This window comes from Alligator mississippiensis, chromosome 5 (assembly GCF_030867095.1).
Source record: "Alligator mississippiensis isolate rAllMis1 chromosome 5, rAllMis1, whole genome shotgun sequence".
Taxonomy (NCBI): domain Eukaryota; kingdom Metazoa; phylum Chordata; order Crocodylia; family Alligatoridae; genus Alligator; species Alligator mississippiensis.
In genome coordinates, this window is record NC_081828.1 from 216,059,623 (window position 1) to 216,081,081 (window position 21,459).

Sequence of the window (21,459 nt, forward strand, 5' to 3'; positions counted from 1 at the left end):
TCTGGGCCGGAGGAGATGGGACGTTATTAAAGTCTACAGGGTCATCGCAAGCGTAGGCTGAACTGCCTTCTGTTTGCTGTGATGTCCTATTAAATAGTGATGTATTCAGAGCAAAGGCATTCGCAGCTCTCTGGCCCTCCAGCTCTCAGTCCATGATGCTTTAATAGATTTAGGTTCAGCAAAGGTCCATCAAAGATATGTTGATTTACTCCGGCGCAGAATCCAGCCCATTGAGTTGCTACAGTGCCCGCCGTATGAGAGTGTTAAGGGAACAGCGTCCCTCGAGGTACAGTTGAAACCTTGTTCTGATCATAGACTCATAGAAAATGAGGGTGGAAGGGACCTCAGGAGGTCACATCTAGTCCAACCCCCTGCTCCAAGCAGGACCAGCCCCAACTACATCATCCCAGCCAAGGCTTTGTCTACCCAGGTCTTAAAAACTTCCAAGGATGGAGATCCCACCACCTCTCTGGGTAACCTGTTCTGGTGTTTACTAACCCCCTTATGAGAAAGTTTTCCCAGTATTGAACCTAAACTTCCCATCCATTTTGCTGGTGCAGTGCTTCTCATTTGCTTTTTGCTTGGAGAAGCATGTCACCTTTATTGGCCTGAAGACCTGCAGGCGCTCCAAACTTTCCTCACTGTGAAACAATCGTTGCAGCCTTTGTTAATCTCGGTGGTTATTCTGCTGACTTGTCTCTATGCTCACATCGGCCATTAATTCTGTCTCTGCCTCTACACCAGAGCTAAAGGAGATGGTGGAAACCAGCGGCATGAGCCCAGCGACTGCGCAAGGGGACGTCGACCTGCAGAAGGGGATGGTGGGAGCAGTCCAAATGCTGCACCGACGCTGGCCCATGGAGGAAAGCAGGCAGGCTTTGTGGGACGCTGCGATGTGCTTCTGTTCCCCTCATTAGTGACCTGAGAGAGCTCTGACTTGTCCAGTTGGGAAATGCACATGAGTCATTAAGCGCAGCAAAATCATGATTAATAGCAGCCAGGGGCATCGGTTTATAAATTTCAGTACAAAGCTTCTCGTTACTCAGGCCCTTGTCGGCGTGAGCAGAGTTAATAAACCTCCCCTAAGGAGGGAAGAAAAAAGAATAGGGCAAATTTGGCCTACCCATCCACTTTCCCATGACAGCCGCTGTGCAAAAGAAGAGGACAGTTCACAGGCAGACCCGGGGCCCTGCCAAAGTTTCCTGGACAGAAAAAAGTTCTCCGCTGGTCTAAATGTGGCCTTGGCAGCCCTCCTTTGTCCCTCCCTGCTGTCTGCTGCCCAACCACATCCTCTTTTGTGTAGGGACTAAGAGGGTATGGCCTCTGCCCACCCACCACATACCAGTCATTTCTGCAACATACTGGCTCTTTGGGGCCCTTAATAAAGTAAGTAAGAGCAATCCTGGGTCTGCTCTGAATTACCCCAAAGCAAACCACCCCTCCCCAACTGCACCCTCCTTCAAGGAAGTCCAAAGGTGACTCAACACAACCGAGGAAAGGAGTCTTAATCTCATCATAATGCTTTATATATCCTGCCACCTGCTATCAAAGAGAAGGGTAATGGCACTTTCTTATTAACAACCGGGCTACTCTGGTAACTGATTGATCTGGAGCTCACTTTTGAGCTCTCAGTCCCTCTGGATTGGCACCCACGTAACTCCAGTCAGGGCCCCAGTTGGGATGTCTTACAAAGCATGTCTGCCTAGGCATTTCTGTGGGATGTCTGGCCAAATACGGATATTTTTCCAGGAGAAATGATTGGGAAACATGCACATTTGTGTCTCTGGCCTCTAAAGGTTAAGAAAATACAAGTGGATGGAGGCAAAGTCCATCACTTGGGGAGAACAGAGCGCAATCTCGGAGGGCCGGCTGCCAGAATGGCCCTTGGCCAGCACTCTGCGAGGGTTAATGAGGGCAAAGGACCAGCTAAATTCATCTTCTAACAAAAAAGAGCCATGTAAGGCATCTGAAGGTCAATGCCACTGCCCCCCTGCAGACCCCGGGCCTGGGAAATTCACAGCACCAGCCACCATGATCCTCTCATTTTAGCACCCAAGCAAAGGTGGGTGTTTCTGCTGCTAGTGGGCTTGGTTGGCTTGGGTGTCTTCAGCCAAATGCTGTTCAAGGTGGAAAAAGCTGCTGGTCATAGATGCCATTTTGGGGAGAAATCTCTCCCAGATCCCTTGAGGGAATTGCTTTTCAAGGAGTCTCCCTTTGATGAGGATCTTAATTTGTATGGAGCATCCACAGAGCCAGGAAGATCCCCTTATGGTCTTCTGATTTCCCTTGGGCCCCCCCTTTCTTACAAGAACCATGTCAGCTTGGCCTTCAGGCACTGACTCTACAGAACATCTGTATCAAGGTAGATCATGGAGACCAGACTTTTATAGACTTATCTACACCATGGTGAAAGTGGCTTCTTCTCAGCATAGATCCCAAGCATCGCTCACCAGTCTCTCACCTGGAGGCACACTCCAAACATAGAGGCTTGCAGGTGATGTTGTACACGGCACGGTTATGAGGCTGCCTTCAAGACCTCAGTATGAGAACAGCCTGGAGTGGCCTCACTGGCCTACGTCTGGGTTTAGGGCTTAGAATCAAAGAATCACAGACAATGAGGGCTGGAAGGGACCTCAGGAGGTCACATCTTATCCAACCCCCTGCTCCAAGCAGGACCAGCCCCAACTACATCATCCCAGCCAAGGCCTTGTCTAGCCGGGTCTTCAAAACCTCCAAGGATGGAGAGTCCACCACCTCTCTGGGTGACCTGTTCCAGTGCTTCATCACCCTCCTTGTGAGAGTTTTTCCTAATATCCAACCTCAACTTCCCTTGCTGCAGCTTGAGCCCATTGCTCCTTGTCCTGCCATCTGCCCCCACTGAGAACAGTCCAGCTCCATCCTCTTTTGAACACCTCTTCAGGTAGGAAGGCTGCTATTCAATCCCCACTCAGTCTTCTCTTCTCTGGATTAAATAAACCCAGTTCCCTCTCCTCACCAGTCACGTCCCCCAACCCCTGAACCATTTTTATTGCCCTCCACTGGACTCTCTCTAATTTGTCCAGATCCTTTTTATAGTGGAAACTGGACACAGGACTCCAGATGTGGCCTCCCCAGTGCTGAATAGAGGAGAAGAATCACTTCCTAAGACCTACTGGCAACAAACCTACCAATGCATCCCAGTATGCCATTAGCCTTCAACTTGCCAAAGTCTTGCCTAGAGATAGGGTGAGTGGAGCATGAGCCAGGCACATTTGAGCCCCTTCTGGAGGGTGCATGCTGCCACCACGGCATAGATGAGTTTAGTCCCTTGCTTTGTGGAAGCCAACCATGGGGTTGAAGCAGGGAGTGCCTTCCCCAGCTGCACATTTATAGCACAAGTAGAAGGTGGTGAGGTCAGGTCTCAGCCAGAAGGCATGACTATTGTGTTTGAGAGGTTTCAGAGCAAAGTAACTTCCGCCAATGGTACCTTAACAACCTCTATCAAGAGGGGCAGATAACCCCTGGACCCTCCACCATTCAGGATGTACCATAGGCAAAGGAAGAAACAGCCCCTCTAGGACCAGCGTCTCAGCTGGCCTGAATCAACATGTCCCCATGATTTGAACAAAGCAATGTTCATTCACCTCTGCCAAGGATTTACCTCTGGAAGGAGCCTTAGCATTGTCCTTCTCCTGCAGCGAGGGCGTATCTCTGCGGCAGTCGGCCAGTGCGTTCTCCATGGTAAGACAGGTGGCATTCGAAGGCCGAAGGCTTGGATTTAACAAGGCATTACTTAACAGCATGCTCAGGCCCTTGCTCCTATAAACTTCCAACTCTGTGGCTTTTTCTCTCAGTTCAGGTTTAGCTCTGGCTATTAATTCAAATACTTTGAAAAGCATTTGTGTGCCCTTGACCCCAGCCCAGACACCAAGACCAATGCATTCCATGGGTTTCTATCTCCAAGTGAAACTTTCCATTCAAGAGAAGACAGGGATGGCTTTTTATCCCCCTGAACTTAATTTTCAATTTAAAATAACTATTCAGCCAAACAAAACACAGTTCATTTGGTTGAAAATGTCCATAGTTTTGGGGGTAAAGAAATAGAAAACAAGAGAAAAAAAAAAGCCAGCTGCCAAAAATAGGAAGACTTTTTTCCAGGAAATATATATTCTTCTCCATTTGAACTGAAAATTAGCGTGCATTTTTGGCCAGCTGTCCCACTAACTCTGCTAGATTTCTTACTTCCCATCCCTAACAACCAGAACAGTACTGTTGCAAATGATACAGATACAGGAATGCCACTTCCAGTTCTCAATGTTGCTTTTTTTTTTTTTAAAGGAAGTTGAGAAATTGGAGAAAATGCAGAAAAAGGCCACAAAAACAGTATAAGGGCTAGGGGGAAAAAAACCTTCTGGTGAGATCCTCAAAGAGTTGAGTCTGTCTCATGCCAGAAGTTTGGGAGAAGGCTTGATTACTGGTCCTTCATGAGAAGAAAATACTAAAACTTAAAGGGCTCCATAATTGTGTAGAGAAAGGCATAGCAAGAAGCAACGCCTGGGACCTGAAGAGGGACACAGTAGGCACATTTACACATGGGCATTTACAGCACAATAACTGAAATTACTGCACAGTACTGGCACACATCTACACATGCACAACAGTACTGCACATTAAATATGGCACCTTATGCTGTCTTGGGCATAAATTTGATACTTGTATCATGCAGGTATCAAATGCACACTTGATTAGTTACTGTGCAGTAATGCACGTGTACATGCCTTACTGCACAGTAACACAGTGTGTGTGGACTGACTTGGGGTTAACTTTAGTCCCAAATCAATCCACATGGCGTTAAAGCACTTTAACGCCTGCACGTGTAGACACCGGCCTATTCCCGCTTACTGCACAGTAAATTACTGCACAGTAAATTTAAACCAGCATAAATGCATGTGTAGACACACCCAGTTTTGTTAGGAACAAACTATTACCAGTGAGGGTGATTATTCCTTGCATAATTAGCAAGGGAAGTCATGGAGTCTCCATCTTGTGAAGCTTTCAGTTCCAGAGAGGATGTCTTTTCCCTGGAAGCTACGCTGTCGTTTAACCAAAGTGAGAGGGCTTAGCACGGTGGCAGCTTGGTAAAAATCCCTGGCTTGCATCACCCAGTGGCTGTTCTAGTGGCCCTTTCTGTTTTAAAATCTGTTAATCTGACAATCCAGCCGGATTCCCTTCTGCCCGATGCATCATCCAAAATAAACTTCTCTCGTCTAAGTTCCTCTTGCGGCATCGTTCTCAGTGGTGATAATGTGAGAAGCAGATGAAAGCCCACTCTGGGTTTCAAATCTATTGGCTGCTTATGAGCCTGAGCAATTAAGGGGTTGCAAGGAGGCAGGGAACTCACCTCTGAGTTCTGCAAGTGCAATCAATTTGATCTGCAGTCGGAATAAAAGCCCAAACCCTTGGACAGCCTGGCTTTCTTGGGTGCTGCTACACTCAAGCCCAGCTTCATAAATGTCTGGATGCTTTATGGCTTTTTCCATTCGATCCTTTTTACTGGTTATTATTTTCAAAGCAAGCCTGAGACATAAACCCAACCACCTCCCAGCACAGCATGTTCTAATGCATCCGTGAGGGGCGGGTGACAGTGTCCCACGCTGCTTTTACCTTGTGCCTGTGAGAAGATGCTACTCCACTCTTCAGATCCCCTTCTGCAGGGATGTTGCCATATTATTCGCCACCCCATTAGGGCCAATAATAGGCTACAGAGGAAAGGAACCCCATTTTTCACATCATTGCACCAGCCTACAGGGCACTCAAACTGCCCAAGCTCCAACTGGTTTCAATCATAGAGGCATAGGGGAATCGGGCTGGAAGGGACCTCCAGAGGTCATCTAACCCAATTCCCTGCCTGAGGCAGGATCATCCCTATCCAAACCCTCCCATACAAATCCACTGACTAACCCAGTGGTTCTCAACCTGTGGGCCAAGGGCAGCATGCAACCCAATCAGCACACTGCTGCGGCCCATGTGACATCCTATTAAATGTTTATGCAGGAAGTAAGTTGTGTGGTTGCAACCCACGTAACACATCGAGAGCTGTAAGTGTGCCTCACTATGGCAGGTAGATCGAGAGCCACTGGTCTAACCTAATAGCAGAACTGTAATGAACCCTGATACAACCACATGACATAACACCCCACCTGTCGCAGGTAAAGCAGGGGGACAGGTTACATCTTACTGCAGCAAAGGTTGTTAATGGGTACTCTGTCTAAGGAAGAGGGCCATGCCACCCACTACAGATGAAGGCAACCCCCGCCACACATTCTCTACCAGTTTGACCATGGGGCAAAATTCCTCCATGACCCCAATATGGTGATTAATCTGGCCCTGAGTAGAGGGCCAAAGTCCCCCTCTAGCCAGAAACCTCCCAATTTTAGTCCCAGAAAAAGCATTGGCACCGCCCAATCACCATCCCCAATCTGGGCTACATCCAGCACGCAATGCTGCTGAGGAAGACGTAATAAAACCACTGTCATATGTAGGAGTTGGGGGGAAGGAGAGGAACTCCTTCCCAGCCCCAAAAGGCAACCAGCAAAGCCCAAAAGTATGAGGCAAAGAAGAAGGTCTTGGGATTCAAATGCCCCCAGTTGATCTTAGCCAACAAGAAGCGATCATCTAATCTATATATTTATCTACACTTGATCTTAGCCAAAAGGCTGAGAAGCGATGGACAAGCAGAGGATAATCTGGTTCTTAGAAGACGTCTAGTGAGGAAGCAGAATGTGCAGCTCAAGGTAATATATAGACAGGGAGGATGGCTCAGACTAATTAGGATCAACACTAAGTAGCTATGTTGGCATAGCCTTAGTTTCTCTGGGTCTCCGTGACCCATGTATCACAGGGGAATATCATTGCTCTACCCAACAAGGCTGTTATAAAATGGACAGATTCTGACAATGGTCATGGGATCACCCTTGTCCAAACCAGCCTGGCCAAGTGTTTGTCCAACTTGCTCTTAAATATTTCCAAGGGTGGAGATCCCACTGCCTCTCCAGGGAATCTGTTCCAGTGCTGAACCAGACTCTGATCTACAAGTTCTTCCTAATGTCCCACTTAAGTTTCCCTTGATGCAATCTAAGACCGCTACTCCTTGCCCTACCCAACACAGCCACAGAGAAAGGTCCACCTCCATCGTCTTTATAACCACCCTACAGGTATATGCAGACAGTTAGCAAATCTCTCGGTCTTCTCTTCCCTGGACTAAGCAAGCCAAGTTCTTCCAACCTGTTCTCATCAGTCATTTGCATCTCTGGATCTTTCTGGCATGCACACACTTGCATGTGTATATAAATTTCCCTGCAGGTAAGCTTTATGTCCAAAGTCCAGCAGAGAAACAGGTCTGCACAATGTCCTTGTCAGTTGCTCAATCCCATGTCTACTGAAGTCAACGGGAGCTTTGCCATCCATAGTTTCATAGTTTCATATTAAGTCAGGTCGGAAGGGACCTGAGCAGATCATCAAGTTCGACCCCAAGGAAAGAGTGCTGGGATCAAACGACCCCAACTAGGTGATTATCTAGCCTCCTTTTGAAGACCCCCAGGGTAGGAGCCAGCACCACTTCCCTTGGAAGTTGGTTCCAGGTCCTAGCCGCCCTGACAGTGAAGTAGCGCCTCCTGATATCTAGTCTGAATCTACTCTCAGTCAACTTATGGCTGTTATTCCTTGTTACTCCCGGTAGTGCTTGGAGGAACAGGGACTCCTCCAATGCCTGCTGGTCCCCCTTGGCCAGTTTATAGATGGCCACTAGATCCCACCTCAGCCTTCTCTTGTGGAGGCTGAGCAGGTTCAGGTCCCTCAGCCTCTCCTCATAGGGCCTGCCCTGCTGCCCCCGATCATGCGGGTGACCTCCTCTGGTCCCTCTCCATGATGTCCACATCCCTCCTGAAATGCGGCGCCCAGAACTGGATGCAGTACTCCAACTGCGGCCTGACCAGTGTCGCATAGAGGGGGAGGATCACCTCCTTGGACCTGCTCGAGATGCATCTGTGGATGCACGACAAGGTGTGGTTGGCCTTCCTGACCGCGTCCCCACACTGTTGGCCCATGTTCATTTTGGCATCAATAATGACTCCAAGATCCTTTTCTGCCTCTGCACTGGCGAGAAGGGAGTTCCCCAGCCTGTAGGTCTGCTGCTGGTTCCTCCTCCCCAGGTGCAGCACCTTGCACTTGTCAGTGTTGAAACCCATCCTGTTCTCATCCGCCCAACCCTGTAACCTGTCTAGATCTAGTTGCAGCCTGTCCCCCTCCTCCAGCGTGCCCACTTCCCCCCACATTTTAGTGCCACATGGAAGAAAGCAAGGTGTGAGGTTTCTTCATTTCTTTTTCTCTCTCCCTCATTACATCCACTCACCATTCCCCTATATGTAGGGACCTACCAAATTTGGGGTAGCTACCCGCCAATTTTGTGGGCAGTACACAGGGACTGGCAGCCATTAGGCGGGCAAAGTGTGGAGGCCTCTCCCATGCCTCTGATTGTCTGAGAGTTCCCGGTGGCCATGACCCTTGCCTCTGATTGGCTGTGGTTTCCTGTCATGTGGCCCTACCCCTCTCCACCAATTGGTGGAGAGGGGCAGGGCCACAAGACAGGCAGCCCTTGCAGCCAGTCAGCAGCAAGGGGAGGAAGAGCACCAGCCATCTTGTCGGTAATACTTTGAGCAGGTAGATCCCCATCCCCACTTCCCCACCCCGGTAGACTACCACAGCACCCAGAATACTCTTGGCTCCCTTTAGGGAGCCAGCATTTTATTTTCAGTAAGGTCCCACCCGCCCCATGAAATCTCAGTAGGTCCCTACATATATGACATGCCTCCGAGCACACTGAATGTATATGCAAGAAGTACTAATTCAGTTACAAAGCTAAGTTGCTTCCTGTTTGTTCACGGCGGTATATTTTGGCAAAGCCAAGGCCCACCCTGTGTATTTTGGCCGTTGCTTTATACATAAGCCACGATCATCAATAGTCAAGTGAAAACAAAGCAAAATGGTCCAATTCCCCCCTCCAAGCTCCATGAGGTTTTGATATTTAACTCTGTTTCTGGGAACAACTCTTGCAAAACTAAGGGTTTACAGCACAACAGGCAAGTTTGTTTGCATTAGAGCAGCGCTATCAAAGATTTCTCCCCACTTCAAATCAATGAAGGGCATTGAGTAATATGAATGGAGACATAAGTTCAATCCAAATTCCCTCCCAGCAAACTGGGCAAACCAGTACATAGCAAAATAGGCCTTTTCCCAGGGTGGAACCGTCATTTCTCTTGAAGAGAAACCACCACCCAGTTAAGAAACTAAGGAGGGACCACTTTGATTTCCAGAGGATGCATCTACATGTGCATTAATGTACTTTAGGTAATGTGCATTAAATCTAGTACCTCCATTGTGAGGTACTAGAAAAAGGTGCATTAGCCTATTTTAATGCACATTAGCTAAAAAGCAGTTTTTTGTGACGCTTTAGTGCTCATTAAAATGAGCTAATGCACATTAAGCACATGTGTAGACACTCCTAGAGGGTGTTGGGACCCAGAGGCCTTCAGGCCTGGGTTTGACCTTTGTGCTCAGCTCAAGCTGCATGCTTTGCTTGAGTTGTGGTCAAGACTTGCACCCAGTAAAAGGAGCAGATGGGAAAATACTATCCCTGACTTAAAACGAATCAGGAAGTTGGAAAGCTAAATTGAATAAATATAACCTGGGCAAAAAAGGAACAGTCAGAGCAAAACCTACCCCCACCTAGGAATGAAAAGTTTACATCAAAATATAAAATTTCAGTTAAAGGTAACCATATTTGGCAAACAGAAGCAAGATGATTAATATGCATTAGGAGGAAGGTTTAAGTTAATTTTATGTATTAAGAAATGCAAATTATACAATATATAAAAAAAGTGAGGGCATGTACCCTTCGAAACACTCTTGAAGAAAGCCTGAAGAGATCCCATCATTGATCCAAGATCCTGTTTTGATATCAGACGTGGGAGCCAGGAGCCCTGGACAAGACTTCACGGCCTGATCACCCAGTGAAGTTGCATTCACAACATTTGGGGTGGTGAGCATCTGCTTTGACTAGCTACAAGCCTAAATTTTTAAACTGCTACTGCTACTTCAGTTTTAAATAGAATGGTATCTGTTAGGGTTCAATAAACTCTCTTTAGTTTAGGTCAACTGTGTCGTACTCTCCTTGCCTGGTATAAGACTGATCATAGGATCATAGGAATGCAACAAATTGGCGGAGAATGCGGGCAGCCAGGTAACGGGTGCGGACTGTGGATGTAGGTTCCCCTGTGTTGGTCAGACTGTGAATGTAAGTCCAGCAACATGGCACAATCGTTTTTGGCCTGTGAAGGGATGCAGGTCAGATCATGTCATGTGCAGATGTGTTCAGGACCAAAAACACATGCACAGTCGTTCTTGTTTGCACCAGTGTGCAAGTCCACTCAGGGGAACGGATCCATCCATCCTGTTACTAACCACAGGGGGGAAATCATAACCTCACCCATGAGCATGTCTTGAGCATGTCTCTAGTGCCCCAAACACAACTGACTATGCATGACCAGGACAGGAAGGATCATGCCACAGTCTGGGTGTTATGCCAGGACTGCAGAGATCCAGCTTCAATCTTGGAGTCTGCCCCACTCTTCTGTCGTGCCCTTGAGCAAGTAACTCAGACCTGGTCCACACTGCAAAACTCTGTTGGAGTTACCTAGGTCAGGTACGGGCAGGGGAAGAGCGCACCACCTTTTGGACATAGCAATGCTGGCATTACCCCAGCTGACGGGGCAGTGCTGTGGGTGGCTCACCAGGCATGACTTGCAGAGATGTGGCAGCAAAGGTGGCAGATGCTGCACCTGCACTAGGACGCATCGCCATTTAGCCTTTCCGAGGTAGACATGGCAGCAGGGACCCCAGTGCATAGACAAGGCCTCTGTCTCTCTGGGTTGCCATTCCCCCTCTGCCCAATGAGGATAGTCATCACTGGTAATCCCTCGCAATCGAGGAGGATTGTCTTCCATGATGACCTTATCTGTTGGTCCAAAGATGCCTGATAGGGCCAATCCACAAGTGACAGGCTCTCTTGCAACTTGGGCACGTGTTTGTATGCAGGGTGGGTGGCTCTGGATTTCTGGTTTGTCATGGGAGATACCTGTGCGTGATTTCCTTTTTCATGAAGCTGCTGCACATCAGCTTCCACGCAGTTCTTGACAGAATGGGACTTTGATCCAGTGGCAAGGAGACCAAGACAACTGGAGATCTCATTCTGCCGCAGCCTTCGTTCACCTCTGCAGCCGTTGAGGTTTTAACATCTTCTTCCACCTGCTCCGCCATTGAGGATTTGTAGATCCATGGCTGGGGGCTGGGTAGGCTTATTATAGTGGCAACCTCTACTTGCCATGTCGCAGCACTATCAAAGGATGTATGTGGCTTTTCAGGAGGGAGAGCATTGCCATCTGCTGTCCCCACCATAGCCTGGTGGTGCTGCCACTGCTTATCCATCATTTAACCTTCTCTCGTTCACCACTAACCTTCCCTAAAGGGAAGCCAATCCACTACCTGTGGACACGGTGAGAAGCAGCATGGCTCTGCCACCAGAAACAGGGAAGTTGCCTCATGTAGCCTTGTCAGTGATGGGTTAATTCTCACGGGGATGAGCTGCCATAGTGATTCTCAACCAGGGTGCCAGCAGATCTGGGTGCTGTGGGGTGCAAGGCAGTGTTAGTGCTGTTAGGTGCACGAACATGATTGACAGGTGAAACCAGAGATCCTATATATAGCACTCCCCAAGTGCCCGACTGATCCCCATCTCCTCCCCACGCTGCTGCTCTGCTTTCTGCTCCATTCCTTGTGCTCCCGGCCCAATTCGCTGCTCTGCTTTCTGTTCCCTGCCCCATCTGCTGCTGTGCTGCCTGTCCCCACCCTGATCTGTCACATGCCATGCACGGAGGCTGCCGGTGCTACTCGTGGCCTCGGTGCCACAGGTTAACCACCCTTTTCTGTAGTCAAAATACCGGTTGAAAGCTCAGAGCTGGCATTTGCTGAGGGAGCCCTGGAGTCTAACAAGGGGCCCTTGGTTGAGAATCACAGGGCTAACAGATCCAGCGGTGCTAATTAGCCAGCCTGAAGTGCCACGTGAATGCAGGAATGCTGTTCTGGATTAAGAGGTAACAGTGCATTCAAGGATGCCACTCCAGAGCAAGGTACATTTAGTGTATAGTCAGGGCCTGAGATGCTCAGGCACTGCAAGGAGCAGGGCGCTGCAACTAGCTAGGATAGAAGTCAGGGTCATGCGTGCATGTTTGCTGGTGACCCCGACCTGGTGCAGCTGGTGAACCTGATTTGCCCTGGCTTTGCCCCAGGGATGCTCCCTAGCACCAGGGCAATGGACCTGGGTATTTGACTGTCCTGATCTCCCAGTTGGTTTCCCCCACTTCTCTCTGGATCAAGCATCGTAGCATAAGGCAGGCGCACGGTAAACCAAGTCCCATTTGTGAACCTGCCCCAGCCCAGAGGAAATCAGGGGAAAGACCCCGATGGGTTTGGATCATCTCGTCTGCTCTGTCAGGGCTTGAAACTGTGTCCACACAGCCAAGGAAAAGCCAGGCCTGGCTCTCATGCAGGGCTGATCTCCTGTTTAGCACTGAAATAACAAGCGCCAAGCTGCCCTGAACCGTGGGACGGGAAAGATTAGCAATGTAGGGGTGGCCACTGACTCCTGGCTACTGTGACCGTCTGTAGACATGCAGAACCTGGGCCCCAAATATCAGCGCCAAACCCTTCAGGGGCCTCTGCGGCCCACGCCTCCCCACCTTAGCTGCCTCGGATGGAGGGAGAGGGCAGAGGCAAGAGAACGGTTAGCACGGTGCCGCTTCAGCAGTTCCCTGGCCTCTGTCTTTAATCATTAAATTCCCAGGGGCCCCGCAGGGCCCGAGCAGAGCGACCCTCTCTGCAAAGAAGCGGCGGGTGGATGCCTCCCTGTTTGTCTCCCTGCGCCAAGGCGGGCACGGAGCAAGGCCCCGCCGTCCAAAATATGTGAGCAAACACACAGAGGAGAAGTCCAGCGCCACAAGCTCCGGCTCGGCAGGCTAGCTGCAAAGACGCTATCACTTTCCCAGGGGCGGTGGGTGGGGGGGAGCCTGGAGCATTTAAGCCGGGGCCAGATTCTCCCCTCTGGAGCGAGCCAGGCCCCTCAGGCTGCAGCGGTTTTCTCCGCCAGGGCATCAAGCTCCAGCATGCATATTTGTTTAATCCACCCCATTTCTGCCCTGCACCGCCGTCCCAGGAATGTCTCTCCCAGGCCGGGGTCGGGGCTGGATTTTTGTGCATGGTCGACGTCGCCTATAGCCGGGACCCCTTCTTCGCCCTCGCCCCCATCCCACTCCTCTCCTAGAAGGGTTGCAATCAGATGCACGGCCTAAGTGGAGACATGTGTAGCCGCTGAAACCAGCAGCGAGAGCTTGCAAAGGCACCGAGCTCCCTCCTTAAGGAGTGGGAAGGTCCGAGACGGGAGGGAAGAGGGGGGTGGGAAGGGGGTGGGGGGACGGGCTAAGGGGGTGGGGTGGGAGGTGTGGACAGCTAACCCTGTGGTTCCCTGCCTGAGGATCACATGGTGGCTATGGCCAGCCAATGGGGTCCTGGCCATGCTGATTTTTATACCTGCCTCCCTGCTCTAAAACTACAGGCATTCACTGAGAGCCTCTCAGACTGGCTGAGAGGCAGAGCGGGGAGGAAGAGGTTGCATCCAGAGCTGAACTTTTTTTTTCACTTTTTTTTCCCCCTCCCTCTCTCCCTCCCTCCCTCTCTCTTACAGGAAGCCCTCTCTACCTTAGCCTTGGAAAGAGCCCCTTTTCATAAAATCAGCTGAAGGCACCCATTCACAGCCAAAAGGGGGTTGTGAAAAAAAAAAAAGCAAGCCAACCTTAAAGATTTTGCACTCAAAGAAATCAAAAAGAGAAGTGGCCAGAGGTCCACCCGGAGAAAACTTCAGGCTGCTTGTTTTTTCCCCCCTGTCTGCTCTACAAAGACCTTGATAGAGGCTCCAAAAGCTCCTTTTAAATAATAATAATAAGCAGAAATCCACTGTTTGTGCCAGAATAAATCAATCGCTGGCAAATGATTTCAGCAGGGATTAGCTAAGCGCCCTACCCCAGTCCCTCTGGAAAACACAGATCTGATCAATGGATGCCTGGTGAGCCCTTTTGGCTTAAACAAAAACTATCGCCGTTGCCAAAAAAAAGTGTGTGTCGCGGGGTGGGGCGGGGGGGAGAGTTGTGTTGATTTTTTTTTTCTTCTCCTTGAAACTTTATGAATGAAACTGGAGTAAGGATCCTGTCTTGGAAATAACACGCTGGTAAATTTTATCCTGGGAGTAAGGGGGAATGGTTAGAGGGGGTGGTCTTAGCTCACAACTCGAGAGGCGGCTGCTTGCAAAAACAGCGTGCTTCTCTTTTTTGGGGGGTGGCTTGAAGCTGCAGGGTAGATGCTGGAGGGAGGCAGCTCCACAGAGGGAATAACTGGGAGAGATCCCCCCCAAAAAGTGCCATAGCAATTTTTTGGTAATGCCCTCTCTCTGCTCTGGGTGGAAGTAAACAGGCTGTCAGCATTTTCCTCTTGCTAAGCGGAGCTAAAGCAGCAGCAGCAGCCAGCCCGAGTGAGAATCAGCAACTTTCTTTTTAATTTCGGGATCTGGGTGCTTATTCTTTCTGGGACAGGACAAGAAGCGTGCGTGTGTGTGTGTGTGTGCAGGAGAGAGGGTGCCTTTCTGCAGATGGCAAGGCGAGGAGGTCGGAAAATGTCCTGCAGTCAGTAAAAAAAAAGGGGGGGGGGGTCCTTTTTTTTTTTTTTTTGAGCGCGACATCTCAAGTCAACTCTTTAAGAAAGCAAAAAAATTCAGCCCCGCGCCTCCATGCCCTCCTCAATTGGCTTTTTGAAACTGCAGATCCTTTGAGACAGACAGGGGGGAGAGAGGCAGAGAGAGAGGGAGAAAAAATCCATCTTGCTCCCAAGGAGAGCCGGCTGCAAGCTGGAGAAGGCAGGCAGAATAAACCTATTGTGGAGCTGAAATGCACTGAAATATAGCAGCAATAGAAAAGCCCGAGCCAACAGCACCCCTCCTTGCACAAACGTAATTGCTCAGTGAAAATAGTTCCAACTTCAGGCTTTTTTTTTTAAAAAGAAAACTTGTGATTTGTTTGCTTTGAAGGGGGAGAGGGAAAAAAAAAAAAAAGGGGGCGTTTTTTTTTCCGCCCCCCTCCCTGTGAAACCTTAAAAGATAAAATTACTGGATCTAAAAATAAAGCAGTGGTTAAAACCTTTCCCCCACCCCTTACAACTCCCCCCCCCCACCCCTCCCATTTCTCCCTCTCTCTCTCTATGTGTGTTTGCATTCGACAAAGAAATGATTTGAACTTCCCACTGCCTCATAAAAAGGAAACAGAATAGCAGTTTTGACATATGGATGTGATTTCTCCGCTCTGACACAGATGCACACACACTCACAAGCCTGCTCCTTTTCACATGGACTCGTTGCCTACATGCATGAAGCGGCTGGAGGTGCTCAGCAATGAGAAGGCGAAGAGGAGGACTGGGCTGGCTTGTCATTTGCCTCTTGGGTTGAGAGCCATCCGGCCAGACCTCTGAAGGGGTCGCGGTGGAAGGACAACTCCTCTCCAAGCCCGGATCCCTGCAAGAAGCTTTCTCTCCTCCTCCCAGCTGCCCAGAGAGCTTCTTGGATGCTGCCCTAAGCGTCTTGGCTATGGGATCATATCTGGTTTATCACAGCCTGGGTTTGATCCTCTGCTGCTCCGTGCTAAGTTCTGTCTACGCGCTGGTAAGTGCCTGAAACGCTCTCCTTCTCTCTTCCCCCTTCTCCTTCTTGAGCAATTGTTTCGTGGCGCTTTCCTCGATGAGTAATTTACTGCCCGGAGATTCAGAGCGCTGGGTTTTTCAGCCTGATGTTGTGTGTCTCGCGGTGGAGCCTGGCCGCTTCTGGGCTGGGAGATGAAACGAAAATGTCTGGATTTTCCCGAAGCTTTGGCATTAGTTTTTTTGGGTTTGTTTTTTTTTTTCCCTCCCACTCCCAAAAAACAGAGAGAACATTTATAACCCAGGTATTGGAAGTATTCTCCGGGCTAGCCCCGCTCCAGTCCCTAGCCAAAGTTGTCCCGTTAACAAGAGGCCACGGTTTTGTGCCTTGCCATCCAGGACGAGGATCTGAATCTTAACGGACTCGAATTGGAGCTGAATTTCAGCAAACCCTTGCTCCGGGCTCTGGCAGGCTCTGTACAGTAGCATGCCGGATCCGCTGTGCAGTTCACAGAGTCAGCGCATGGATAGCATACCGTTTACACTCGGAGAATGAAAGTAGTATTAACTCTTTACTAGCTCAGGCTGTGTGTGGATGGGGATGTAGGTACACAGGGAGATTTCCTAGGCTGGAGATGCCCTTAAGCACCATGGACGCAGTTGTCTTCCCAAGTGGGGCCATGAGAGATTTAGGTCCCAGCTCTGCGGCCAGGGGTGACTTGTGCCTAAGCCTCCTAGGAGCCCACCCTGCCTTGTGCTCCTGTATGAGCACCTGCCTTTCTTTCCCTCTCCGCCGTTGCGGGTATCACAGTACATCCCTGTGGCTGCACAAGAGTGAACAGTAGTCGAGACAGTCACCGTTCAGGATAGGGATCAGACGTCAAACATGAGATCAGGTTGGGAAGGTCCCGGGATCTTCCCATCTCCACTCAAGCAAAGTTCCCGCTGAGTTTTGTGCGTGTCGGAGATAGGCCTGTTGCTTGGGGAAATGCGAAACAATGCAGCACTCCAGTTTTTAGGACATGTGGCAGGGTGTTGTCAATTAAAAGGCTCCTTGTTAGACAAGGAGAAAGAGCAGTCTATAAAACTCACCACCACCCAGATGTTCTGGCTATGGGCAGACTTCTCTGGCGTCATGTCTGGGATACACTGTGTATAGGCAAGAAAAAGCAGGGTCCACTCCAGGAGATGTGCTGATGTGGGGGGAGTTTGCAATAGCGATAGCTAAGGATGTTTCTTCCCGACCCCTCATGTCCAGCATCTAGCTGCACCCAAATTACCCCACTCTGTGACATCCAGACCCCTTTGGATGATAGTATACTGCAGTTGAATATGCAACACCTGCTATCCCTGCGCTGCTCAGACCTGCTTCTCTCAGAGTCGATGGCAAAATCCCCACTTCAATGGGCGTTGGTGGGATCTTGGTGCCCTGCAATTATTCAGGCTGAATTCCCCAAATACCAGCAGCAAGGATAGATAGGGGAGGATGCAGGGTCCTACCCACTTCCTTGCTTCTAGTCTCCCCTTTCCACGGCGGGTCCCTGCTACTAGCAGAAAGCACAGGGAATATCTGTGGGACCACAGGCGACACGCACAGAGAGGCTGTCTCAGTTGCCATGTCCTTGTAATGGACATTTCACCTGCAGATTATTCACAGAGCCAGTAAAAATCTCAGCAAATAGACAACTGCACATCTTAATCTCTGGGATTTGCTTCGCAGCAGGGGAGGGCTGCTCAGATACATGCATTGCACTGTGAGTGACTTCAGGGCTCGGGGGAAGGATGAACCGGGTTGTGTTTGGAGCAGGAGTAAGACCAGCAAAAGCAAAGGAATCACTTGCAGGGAGCTGCTCATTGCCTAGTGCGTTGTGTTGTCGGCATTCACGTTTGCACCCAGAGGTACTAATTCAGCCCTGGGGTTTGGTAAGGTTGTGCTCATCTAACACCGTTCATTTTAATTAGGCAGCAGAATCCCTGGCAGTGAAGTACACTTATACTAGGCTATTAGGGATCATTTCTGTAGTTCCTTCCTAGAAAAGGGTGTCAAAAAGTGATTGATCTGCCAGGGATGGTCAGTAAGGTTGTCAAAGGGGTTGCAAACTGTTCACATCTGGTGAAATTCCCCACGGCTTTGGCTTTTGCCAAGGAGGAAAGAGAGGGTCATGATCCTGAAGCTTAAAGCATTTGTCACGCTGCTGCATTGCAACCTGCAGTATGCAGCCAAACTGGAGCTGGGGCAGGATCCTGCTTTTTAACCTTCCCGCTTTGCACATGAAAAGTACCAGCTGTGCATGGCACTGACCCAGTAGAGAGCATATGGTGCTGCTCAAACCCCATAGCAGAGCCCCTGGAGGTAGCTGGATAGATACAGCAGGATCCCAGTGTATTTGGCAGCCTGCTCTTACAATGCGTTCGCTTCTGGGGTGGTGAGCAACAGCCCTGCCGCGTAACAGCGGAGGATATGCAGACAAGGGGTATCTGCAGCAGACCATACTGTGCTGAATGTGACTGGTGATCTTTAAGGTCCATGCAGAGCAAACAGGAGCTCCCTTCTTAAAGTCTGAATTAAAAGCCCCCCCCCCGGCAAGGCAGCTGATCGACTTGTGAAAGGTGCAGGGTTAAATCAGCGATTCGCAACCAGCGTGCTGTGGGGTGCCGTGATAGCCTTTGCAGGGTGCCGCACTGTTAGAAGCACAGACACCTACACACGATTCACAAGATAAACCCAGGTTCTTTGGGGAAATGTGATATAGCTTTTATTACACCCACTAAGGAGTTGGGAAAAAAATTGTTCTTTGCAAGCTTTTGGGCACAAACAGCCTTCTTCAGGTGTTTCTTATTAGACCAATTTCTTATTAGACCAACTTCACCCTTCTTATTAGACTCACTAAGTAGCTGGAAAAATTGTTCTTTGCGAGCTTTTGGGTGCAAACACCCTTCTTCAGGATGTTTGCACCCAAAAGCTTGCAAAGAACATTTTTTTTTCCAACTACTTAGTGGGTCTAATAAAAGATATCACATTTACCCAACAAACCTTGTCTGCCTATGTCCTTAGACCAACACGGCTACAACCAACACCCCCAAAAGATAAACCCAGAGCTTCCAAATAGGAAACCCGAGTCCCCCAACCCTGCTGCCCCGGCTTTTCTCAGTCCTTTGCCACGAAAGACTCACTCTAGCATTTTTTTCCATTCTCCAGAAAGGAGTGAAAGCTAAAAGCTGGCATTCCCAAGGGCTTTGAGTCTTTAAAAGGTGGAGAGCCACCGGGCTAAATGAACCTGCTTGGGCTTTGCGGCTGTGCTTCTTGAGAGGCAGAAAGGACTAGCCTAAAACTTTGCTCACTTCCATGGCTGGATTGCTTTGGGTTTATGGCCCACGGGCTGAGATCAGAGCGTGGGTACATTCACATTGCTACCAGCCCCCGTAGAAAACCATCCGGAGAGAGCAAGGGAGGAAAGCACGGGCACATTATGCCCTCCAGAGCCTGCCTAAACCCTCAGCTTTTGCAGTGCACTCGTGCGGGCTGTTTCAGCCTTCGCCGCAGTGCAATATGTAAACCCCCTCATGCAGCGTGAAACACAGAGAGGTGGGAAGAGAGAGGGGTCCTTCCTTTCCCTACGCACCTCTCGCTTCTGCCGGCCGCCTTCTTGCCCCCATGGCTCAGGTGTCACGGCCCGGTGAGGTTGCACCCATGCAAAAATCAGATCCAGATTCCACCGATCAAAATCAGAGAAATCCCACAGGTTTTAGTGGCATCACCCCCATCTTACCATTCGTGCCCAGATGAAAACAGAGGTTGACCGACTCGGTGGGGGCAGCCACACAGTTGTACTCGAGGTGCTGCCGGGTGTGAGCTGGGTTGGGGTCTGCACTAGACCAGTTGCCTGCAGCCGTCACCCTAAAAGCTGAGCGGTGTCAGGACACCCCCACAGCAGGTCAAGACCCCCAGGCACTAAATTATGATCTCAAAGGGGGTTTAAAAGCTCTCCGAAGAAGAGCCTGCTGTGAAAAACACCTCGAGCAAAAAAAACCCAGGAATTTTATTTGTTTTTAGCTGTTTCCTCCTAACCCGGCAGCCTTGAGCTCTATCATTGGAACAGCTGCTCTGTGCAACGCCTCTGTGCTGCCTTCTGTATTCATGATCTCTTGCCGTGGCTCCCGTCGCAGATGAGCTCTGCTTCAAGGCCGGCGTTAACAGAGACGGATCCTCAGCGGCGTAAACCGGCGTCGTTCCAGTGCCCGGGCTGGTTTACGCCTCTCGAGGAGCCAACCCAATAATGTTTCTAACTGTCAGCACCGCAGTCACAACCGGAGAGCCTCTGCGCCTCTTCTGCTGTTAGCTTTTGCTAAGCATTGTGCAAACAGCAGCAAGCTGCAGGTTCAGCGGATACCCAGGGAAGAACAGGATCTGTCTTGTTCTTCAGAGCTTTGATTTTCGCCATAATATTGCCTCCTAGTTTGCAAAAGATTCGGAGGCAAGTTCTCATCCTGATGTGAATCGGCACCACTATGCTCTCGACAGCGGCGTTTTGATGGGTATCACACTAAGGATCTGGCTGTTGATAGATGAACCAGCCAGAAGTCAGGCACTTGTGTTACGTGCAAGTCAGTGTATAGAGAGGAGATAAAAGTCCTGTTTTTAGAATAATTAGAAAATTAGTCTAACCCCCTGCTCCAAGCAGGACCAACCCCAACTACATCCTCCCAGCCAAGGCTTTGTGTAGCCGGGTCTTCAAAACCTCCAAGCTTGGAGACCCCACCACCTCTCTAAGTGACCCATGCCAGTGCTTCACCACCCTCTTCGGGAGAAAATGTTTCCCTAATATCCTAATTTTCCTAATATTTTTTTATCCAGTCGATGTGCAAGCAAGCAGAATGTCTTAATGACATGGGGAAAAGTTTGGAAGGATTTAAATGGGCTGATTAAAATGAAAGCAGGGTGGGAGAGATCATCATGACCTGTCTCAGCAAGGGAAAAAAAAAAAAACCTAACAAAATCTGTAGCAATATCCCACAAATCCAGGGAGCTGTCTAACTTCATTCAACCTGGCGGAGAAGACTACCCGACACGTCCTTTCTTTGCACCCGGAAGCCTGCTGATCCACCCGCCGCATATAACATTTTTTGTTATTGTACTGGGGGATTAGCAGATCTCCCCGAACTATAAATATTAAACCGCCAAGAAGATAGAAAGCAAACAAGCCTCAGTGTGAAAGTAATGCTTGGTAATACTCATCCCGATTGAGCCAAAAAGTTCTGGGCTGCAAAGCTGACCTGATTGTGCTATGTTTGCACTAGCGTGCGGCCTTCCTTAGGGGGAGAAGAGGCGACGGGATAAGATGTCGATTGTTGGAGAGAGTGAGATGTTACATGGAAGCGCATTTGAGCCGACCCAAAGGGGAATGGATAGGGGGTAGCTGTCATTTTTTCTCTCTTTATGGAAGTTATTTTTTATGTCATTTTTTTCTCTCTTTATAGAAGTAGGTCGCAGCCTCAGGTAGCTGGGGATGCCCGACCGATCAGTTTTGATGAGCTTGCTGCAGCTGTGCTCACCAATAATCGATGAAAGCTGGAGGCCCTGCTAGGCCAAGCACAAAACACAGGGCTGAAAGACAGGCAGCTGCTGGCTGGGAG

General features: G+C 49.6%; 1 protein-coding gene, 1 long non-coding RNA gene and 1 pseudogene across 2 annotated transcripts in view; 1 reads left to right on the forward strand and 2 right to left on the reverse strand.

The window, feature by feature from the left end:
- Positions 1-6,580: 6,580 nt before the first annotated feature.
- LOC132251095 (U2 spliceosomal RNA) lies at positions 6,581-6,707 on the reverse strand (annotated as a pseudogene).
- Positions 6,708-9,856: 3,149 nt separating this feature from the next.
- On the reverse strand, positions 9,857-15,607 carry LOC109281467 (uncharacterized). The gene is made up of 2 exons (XR_009462745.1): positions 15,520-15,607; positions 9,857-11,719 (listed from the first exon to the last, which is right to left on the reverse strand). It is a non-coding gene; the product is annotated as an uncharacterized LOC109281467 (long non-coding RNA).
- The window catches only part of PTH1R (parathyroid hormone 1 receptor), a 144,202-nt gene continuing 138,080 nt past the window's right edge, over positions 15,338-21,459 (forward strand). The window contains exon 1 of the mRNA XM_014602746.3: positions 15,338-15,850. Coding sequence (XP_014458232.1) covers positions 15,776-15,850 — 75 coding nt within the window. The 5' untranslated portion in view covers positions 15,338-15,775. The remainder of the gene's footprint in view (positions 15,851-21,459) is intronic.